The sequence below is a fragment of the Suricata suricatta genome, chromosome 12 (assembly GCF_006229205.1).
Source record: "Suricata suricatta isolate VVHF042 chromosome 12, meerkat_22Aug2017_6uvM2_HiC, whole genome shotgun sequence".
In the NCBI taxonomy this organism is placed as follows: Eukaryota; Metazoa; Chordata; class Mammalia; order Carnivora; family Herpestidae; genus Suricata; species Suricata suricatta.
In genome coordinates this window covers 6,672,837-6,682,003 of record NC_043711.1, presented here as the reverse complement: position 1 = coordinate 6,682,003, position 9,167 = coordinate 6,672,837, and the positions used below count along the sequence as shown (strand labels likewise).

Genomic DNA, 9,167 nt, shown 5'->3' with positions numbered 1-9,167 from the left:
TGGGTGGGTGGGTGGGGATGTATAACAGAAGCAGGTCCTTGGTGCAGAGCACTGAGCCACTGAGCAAACTGGTCACTCACCCTACTCCCTCTTTCCTTTTGAGAGGAACCCCTGTAGCTGAGGAATTTCCTCTTGTGCTGAGCAGTGCTAGCTGGGGTTGGAATGATGCAGGCAAAATGAAGCTATAATTTCTTCCCTTTTGTGTAGTTATTCTCATGTTAATCTTATTCTCAGGTTATTCCCTTTTGTTTAGTCACTGTTTGCTGAAATTTCTTAAGTAGACTCCTGAGCTCTTCCAGAGCTGTTTTTGTTCATGGATGGCTAATTATTGATCTCTGTGGCTTGGGGGTGGGGGACAGAGGCCAGGGTTGCCTTCTTCACCATCTTGGTTTAATTGATTTTTCTTTGCATTGGTTAATGACATGCCAATCACTGAGTTACTCATCCATAGTCTTCTGAGCCAGGAGAACCACATGGATAGGATGTGGCAGGTTGTGAGGGACCAATATTTTCATACAATTAATTTTGTCAACCAGAAAAAACCCAACAGGCAATTTATTTAAATGTTAGGATTTTTGAACACAAAGTAATGTAAATAAAATACATTCCAGGGCAAATGAATTATTCTCAATGTGTGGATATCAGAAACTACTGGGGACATTTAATGAATTTGAACACAGAATGGCTCAGCTTGGTGTGATGCCAATGGAGGGACTGGGTGGTAGAAGAGAAACTGATTAACTTCATGTCCTGAAGTAACATAGTGGGGTCTACAGAAATACCAAATTGTGGCAATTTCTACCAACACGTCAGATCTTTTGCAGAAGAATTTTTTGAGAGTCTTTTGGTGTTATGGGTTGTGACTATATTGGGAAGCAGACATCTTCAGTCTTGTGGTGTTTAAGACCAATGTCCTGATAAAGGGTGAGACCTGAATGGTGGGTAGGTTCTAATATGTTCCCAGTGACCTCCACCTCCTATGTTTATGCCATTGTGGAGACTGATCCCGTTAAGTGTGCCCTGGGCCTAGTGACTGATTTCCAACCAACACGACACAGCAAAACTGATGGATGTCACTTCTGAGATTAGGGTACAAAAAGACTCTGGCCTTCATCTTCCTGTGTGTTGTTTTCTTGTCACCTGTTTGCTTATGCTGATAGAAGTCAATTACCATGTGTAAGCTTCCCCATGAAGGACCCACATGGCAGAGAACTGAAGAATACCTCTGGCCAACAGCCCATAGGGACTCCATCTTTCCAATAGCTATGTGAGTGGCCTTGGAAATAGGTCTTTGCCCAGGCAAACTTTGAGAGGACAGCAGCTCTAGCTGACATTCTGATTACAGTCTTGTTAAATACTGTTGTTTATTTAAGAGAAGTAGCAAGTTACAAATGAGCACATCAAAATGAATGGTATTTAATATGCCAACATACATTAATAAAAGAGAAAAAACAGAACTTGGGATGTCATTTTAATAGGGGGAAAAACTCTAAAAATGGGAAAAAAAGGAAATTCCTCTTAGGGACCTATATTTTAACTTAGAAGATGGAAATAGCTTCTGATTCTTGTTATAGAAAACTGAATTCTCCCTAACTTACATGATTGATTTAATGGATTTGCAGAAGTCAAAGTCAAAAAGCCATACATTAAGTTGAAGGAAAAAAGAGAAGTCTATTTTATGCTAAGATCCTTGAAATTGGAAGTCAGAAGCAAAGTGTACAGAGAGATGACTTTTCTCCTGACAGTAAGAAGGGCCTAGACCCTCCTAAATACATTCACTTTTCTCTTTTTCTTTTTCTGTGTTTAGGAAGTCCTCAGAGATTGGGATAGCATGGTCCAATTTTGCTAATTATGAGCTCTGTGCATTGGGCTCTTAGGTCCTACAGGAGTAAATAATTGGCCAGTGCCTCCAGCCTTTTTGGATGGCAAATCTGTTAGGCTTCATACTTTGTCTCCTCCCAGAGTCATCATCTGCAGAACAAGATTCATGCCTGAAGCCGTCTTCCTGCCAGGCCTGAGGACAAAGCCTTACCAGGCAGGAGAGGAGGATGGATCCAAACTCCCATGTCATGATCAGGCAGAGGTACAGCATGGACCAGTGAGTGCCCAGGAAGGTGGTGGAAGGACAAGGGACTGTTGGGAATTGTTTCCTCCTCAGCAAGACAAGCTGGGGCTGGCCAGATAGGAGGGCAGCCATATGAAAAGTTTCAGCTCAGAGGCCTATGAAGTTGATGCTGTTTCCTGTTGGGGATTTCAGGATCTCTTTCAGAATTCTACTCTCCTCTGACACCATTTTGAGTTTCTATATGCCTCACTCACATGAACGCAGGAAGTGGATGTCTCCAAATTGTTCTGAGTAAGCTATCTGAAAGGATCATGAATGTGGTGATGGTGATCATGATGGTGGTGAGGAAAGTAGCCATTCTACAAAACAATAAAGTGTCTCCTTGTGCCAGGCTTTGAGCTTCTTGCTATGTAGGTTTTCATTTTCATCTACATAATCCTTCCAAAAATAGAGATGCACAATTGAGGAAAAGAGCACAGCATTCTTCTTTATTTTTTACCAAGTCCTGGGGCCAAAAGGGGTGAAGTCAGGTTTGATCTGAGTATCAAGACTCTATTCACAAGGCACAGGGTGTGGGCAATGTCTTTCCATACAATTTAGTTTTGTGTGGCTCTTGAGCCCTTGAAATGTGGGTGGTCCAAATGGAGATGTTTTGCCCATACAAGATACCAGATTTTGAACATGTACAAAAAAGAATGTAAAATGTCTCAATGTTGTGTATTGTTGAAATTACAATATTTTTGGCATAGTTAGTTAAATAAAATATTAAAACAAACAAACAAACAAACAAAAAACCAACCAACATCTCAACCTACCTTTCCTTTCTCTTTCTAGGTCACTCCAGGCAGAATGTCAGCAAGGAAACAACTGAGCCTCATTCATTTCTGATTCCTCAGCACCTACACTGTGGTTAGCATGGTGTAAGCAATTAAAACTATATAAAATATTGATTACCCTTTGTTAGTTCACAGGAAGACAATATAGCTTCCACACACTGTAGGCTTTCCTGACTCTGTTTTCATGTCTTCTGGGGATGTCCCGTTTTACTAATGAATGAGATTCAGTTGTTTCCTCCATGCACTCTTCTAGAGTGACAAATCAAATCAATCAAACCCTGAGGAGGGGACCATGGGAACCCCTGGTTTATAGCCAAATCAGACAGAAATTGGCCAGAACATGAGGGACATACTACTTGTAATTGGCATCTGAAGTGGGGTGAGAGCAGTCTTGTGGGCGAGAGCCCTTATCCCATGGGATCTGACACTCCAGGCAGAGAGGGTCAGAACTGAGTTAAATTGTAGGACATTCAGCTCTTGTAGAGAATTGCTTAGTTTGTGTGTGTGTGGGGGGGGGCTGCACATTTGTTGACCAGAAGTTTCAGAATGTGAAGCATTCTGTGTAAAATAAAGGAGAATTGCAGGAGGTAAACAGCAGGTAGGTTTTTCCTATACAGTGATGAATGTGTAATTCAATTTTAATATACTACTCATTGGGTCAGAGTGTTCATGCCCACTGTGGGATCTTTGAGGGCAAGGTAATAGTTTCAGTGGTGAAGTCGAGGCCAACATGTTTGTTCACTGTTCTTATGTTCAAGAACCCCCTAAGATTCCAGAGGACACCTTGTTTAAATTAAATTTAGTGGGATCCCAAGCAATGTAACTTGAACCCCTGTGTTGATTGAGAACATGAAGGTTTGCCAACTGGTGCATTTCAGCAGATATTAAAGTTAACCAGGATCTATGTGAAGAGATGCAAAAGCCAATCAACACCCTTTGATTTTTTGTTCTACAGATTATTTTAGTACATTTCAGATTTCTAATTGGATCAGATTTTATGTCTGTTCCAGTTTTGTTTGTTTCCCCATATGCAAGTTTCTTTCTCTCTCTTCTGTTTTTTTCTTTATTTTTTACACTGGATATATTTCAAAGGAGGTCCTCGCCATCCTGCACATATTTGTAATTTATTTTTCTAGAGAGCTTCAAGCCAGGATCTTCATGATGAGGGACCTCTTTCAAGATGATGATTGTTTCATAGGGTTTATAATACCCCACGATTAACCCAAGTCTACACTAACCTCTTTACTGAGCTACAGGTGTGCTATGGATTTCTCTATATCACTCTGAGGATCTGGATCTTGTTACAAAGGAACAGGAACAGCAGGCATATTGAAAGGTCCCAGTCTATTTTTAGGAGTGCAGAACTCATATGACACACAATGACTCCTTTTCTTCTTCTCCTTCCCTCCCCCTTTCTTCCTTTCTCTCTTTCCCTCTGTCTCTCTTTCCCTCTCTCCCTCTCCAAGGACACTTTAATGTGCAACCACCCAGTGGACCTAGATCTCGCACAGGGAGTACTCTTACCCCTGAGCACCCATAGAGGCCAATGCTGGTTTGAAACACACAACAATCAGGGTAAGAGCCTTTCCCCAACCCTAGTGTCAGTCACAGCTTCATTCTAAGACATGTTTAGATCTAGGCCAAGATACCAGACCCTGGGCCACATTAAGAAAAGGACTAATCCCGGGGCACCTGGATGGCTCAGTCGGTTGAGCATCTGTCCGACTTCGGCTCAGGTCATGATTTCGTGGTTGGTGAGTTTGAACCCCACATCAAGGTCACTGCTGTCAGCCTGTCAATGCAGAGCATGCTTTAGATCTTCTGACCCCCTCCCTCTGCCCCTCCTTCACTTGAGCTCTCCCCATACACAAAAAAAGGTTAAAAAAAAAAAGACCCAATCACATACTCTTGTCTCTAACAACCAAGTGATTATTGACACTTCTAAAGTAGGTCGTTTGGATCTATAAGAAGGATCGGAAGGGCTCAAGAAATGCAGCACGGTGCAGCACAGTCCAGAGCGCATGCTTGCCATCAGGCAGCAGAGCCAGAGAGCAAACCAGAGCAAGAGAAGAAAGACCTGGTATGGTGGTGGTCACTGTCTCATGCCCCAGCTGCTGCATCAATAGGACACTCTGCAGAAACTGGATTCACTCCTATCCAAAATTTGGCTGGATGGTGAGGCTGATAATGCAACACATGCAAGAGGGTATAAAAAGTTTTATTCCTCATAAAGATCTCCCTGTTTAGGGAGAGCATAACAGGCAATTGAAACTGGTCTGAAATGGCACAAGAGTTCAAGGGAAGAGACTGGCTTGGGTTTTGTATTGTGGCTATGGTGTGAGTTCAGAGTGAGAGTTCCTGCATATGTGCTTGTGGGGTGTGAATGCCTCACTGTCTCCAAATGGGGGAGAATCCAGGCTGCATGGCTTGCTTTTTTTTTTTTTTTTAAATTGAGATATAATTGACATATAACAGTATATTAAGTTCAAGCATACAACATAATGATTCAAAATTTATACATATTGCAAAATGATCACCACGGGTCTAGTTAACCTCCAGCATCATACAGAGTTGGAAATTTTTTTTCAGAGAGAGAGAGAGAGAGAGAGAGAGAGAGCGAGCGAGCAGGTGAGCGCAGCAGGGCAGAGGGAGAGAGACAGAATCTTAAGCAGGCTCCCTGCTCAGTACAGAGCCTGAGGCAGAGTTTGATCCCATGACTGTGGGATCAAGAGTCAAAATCAAGAGTTGACTGCTCAGCTGACTGAACCACTCTGGTGACTCACAGTTTTTTCTTGTAATTATAACTTTTTTTCCATAATATTTTATTGTCAAATTGTTTTCCATACAACACCCAGTGCTCATCCCCTCAAGTGCCCTCCACCATCACCACCACCTCTTCTCCTCCCTCCTCCTTCCCCTTCAACCCTCAGTTCATTCTCAGCATTCAATAGTCTCTCAAGTTTTGCATCCCTCTCCCCAACTCTCTCTCCCTCCTCCTCTTCCCCTGGCTCTCCATTAGGTCTCTCCTGTTTTCCTGCTAGACCTATGAGTGCAAACATATGGTTTCTGTCCTTCTCTGCCTGGCTTACTTCACTCAGCATGACACCCTCAAGGTCCATCCACTTTCCTACAAAGGGCCATATGTCATTCCCTCTCATTGCCATGTAGTACTCCATCGTAATTGTAATTATAACTTTTAAGTACTACTCTTAAAAGCTTTCAGATATAAAATATGGTATTATCAACTTTAGTTATCATGCTGTACATCACATCCTCAGACACTTACTTATAACTGGAGAATCCAGGCTTTCTTATCAGTTAGCCCAGGTGTTGGGCAGATGAGGACAAAGAGCTTTAAACACTGTTTGCAATAAAATATCACCACAAAAATGGAGTCACACACTTTATTACATAGTGGTTTCCTTTATGTAAACTCTCACTTATGTTTTAGAAACTGTCTCTGTTCCGTGGAACCACAGAATCTAACACATGTGTTGGAATTCCTCCTCCTGGGGTTCTCAGATGATCCCGAACTGCAGCCTCTAACCTGCAGCCTGTTCCTGTCCATGTATCTGGTCACCGTGCTAGGGAATCTACTGATCATCCTGGCCGTCAGCTCTGACTCCCACCTCCACACCCCCATGTACTTCTTCCTCTCCATCTTGTCCCTGAGTGACATCGGTTTTACATCTACCACGGTTCCAAAGGTGATTTGGGACATCCAGACTCATAACAGGGTCATGTCCCACACGGGCTGCCTGGTTCAGTTGTCTGTCTTTAATCTTTTTGGCTGTTTGGACAGTGTCCTCTTATCTGTGATGGCCTATGATCGGTTTGTAGCTGTTTGTTATCCTCTGCACTACCCAGTTATCATGAACCCCCGCCTCTGTCTTCTCCTGATTCTGGTGTCTTTTTTGATCAGCCTTCTGGACTCTCAGCTGCACTGCCTCATCATGTCACAACTTACCTTCTGCACAAATGTGGAAATTCCCCATTTCTTCTGTGAACCTCCTCAACTCCTGAAGCTTTCCTGTAATGACACCTCCACCAATAAGATATTCATGTATTTTATTGGGGCCATCTTTGGTGGTATTCCAGTCTTGGGGATCCTTTTCTCTTATATTAGAATTGTTTCCTCCATTCTGAGACTCCCATCAACAGGTGGGAAATACAAAGCCTTCTCCACCTGTGGCTCTCACCTGTCCATTGTTTGCTTATACTATGGAACAGGTCTTGGGGTGTACCTCAGTTCGACTGTTTCACATTCTCCCGGGAAGGTTGCAGGGGCCTCCGTGATGTATGCTGTGGTTGCTCCCATGCTGAATCCCTTCATCTACAGCCTGAGGAACAGGGACATCAAGAAGGTCTTGCAGAGGCTCCTCAACAGAACAGCCTAGTCTTAACACTTGGACCTTTTTTTTCTTTGGCAATCAGAAGTGATTGCAAAACCAAACATATGGAATTACAAGCATGTCTCTTTGGTCACATATTTTTGTAGGTTGTGGTTTCCATTCCTCTTGATTTGTCATATCTAAATATTGCTTATCTTGGCACTTCTTTGATGGAATTAAGGGAGTATTCTCGGATCCTGTGTATGTCAAAATCACCACACAACTGAATCTTATTACAAATATGGAATCTTCTGTACTTGTTAACTATGACCGAGGCTTCCTATAAAAATTCACAACACTCTTTTAAAATATATATGCAATTCTCAACCATTTTCAGCATCATGTCTATTTTCCAGAAAAATTTGGCTTTATCAAATCTATTGATGCAGGTTGTGTGTAAGAATGTATGTCATTGGTCCTTAATATTGGCTTCCTATTTGGAGTATCTGATAAGCTTTAAAAATCTTATACTATAGGGTACCTGCTATTCATTCAGAAGAGTGAGTAAGTCTTGATTTTGGGGTTGTAAGTACAAGTTTCACACTGGGTGTAGATTTACTTAAAATCTTGGGGCACCTCGGTGACTCAGTTGGTTAAGAGTCAACTCATGATTTTGGCTCAGGCAATGTTCTCAGGCTTCATGAGATTGAACCCTGAACTGGCCTCTATGCTAACATAATGGAGCCTGCTTGAGATTCTCTCTCTCTTTCAAAAATAGATAAATAAACTTAAAAAAAATCTTGGGGCGCCTGGGTGGCTCAGTCGGTTAAGCATCCAGCTTTGGCTCAGGTCATGATCTCACAGTTTGTGGGTTCAAGCCCCATATCAGGCTCTGTGCTGACAGCTAGCTCAGAGCCTGGAGGCTGTTTCAGATTCTGTATCTCCTCTCTCTGACCCTCCATTGATCATGCTCTCTCTGTCTCTCAAAAATAAATAAAAAAAAAATTAAAAAAATTTAAACGTCTGGTAGAATTCCCCTGGGAATCCATCTGACACTGAGCTTTTATTCGTCGGGAGATTTTTGATAACTGATTCGATTTCTTCACTGGTTATGGGTCTGTTCAGATTTTCTATCTCCTAGACCTCAATCGCAGCAATTTCTTCCTCGACACATCCCCAGAGGCAAGGGAATCAAGAACAAAAATGAACTACTGGGACCTCATCAAGATAAAAACCTTCTGCAAGGCAAAGGAAACAATAAAAAAAACTAACAGGCAACCAACAGAATGGGAAAAGATAGTGGCAAATGGCATATCAGATAAAGGGCTAGTATCCAAAATATACAACAAGCTCACTAAACTCCATACACAAAAAATGAATGATCCAGTGAAGAAATGGGCAGAAGACCTGAATAGACACTTCTCCAAAGAGGACATCCAGATGGCCAACAGGCACATGAACCGATGCTCAGCATCACTCATCATCAGGGAAATACAGATCAAACCCACACGGAGATACCACCTCACACTAGTCAGAGTCGCTAAAATGAACAAATCAAGAGAATATAGATGCTGGTGAGGATGTGGAGAAACAGGCACCCTCCTACACTGTTGGTGGGAATGTAAACTGGTACAGCTGCTCTGGAAAACAGTATGGAGGCTCGTCAAAAAACTCTCCCTAGAACTCCCCCATGGCCCAGCAATAGCACTGCTAGGGATTTGCCCAGGGGATACAGAAGTGCTGATGCATAGGAGCACATGTACCCCAATGTTCATAGTGGCACTTTCTACAATAGCCAACTCATGGAAAGAGCCTAAATGTCCATCAACTGGATGGATGGATGAATGGATCAAGAAGATGTGGTGTATATATATAAGCAATGGAGTACTATATGGCAATGAGGAAGAATGAAATATGGCCATTTGTAGCAAAGTG

The 9,167-nt window shown here is 42.4% G+C and overlaps 1 protein-coding gene across 1 annotated transcript; it reads left to right on the top strand.

Annotated features, from left to right (window-relative positions):
* The first annotated feature begins 2,090 nt into the window (after nt 1-2,090).
* Nucleotides 2,091-7,298, top strand: LOC115273501 (olfactory receptor 18-like). Its single transcript, XM_029916569.1, has 2 exons — nt 2,091-2,098; nt 6,353-7,298. Exons 1-2 carry the CDS (start codon nt 2,091-2,093, stop codon nt 7,296-7,298), a joined length of 954 nt encoding a protein of 317 aa, XP_029772429.1.
* Nucleotides 7,299-9,167: the final 1,869 nt, after the last annotated feature.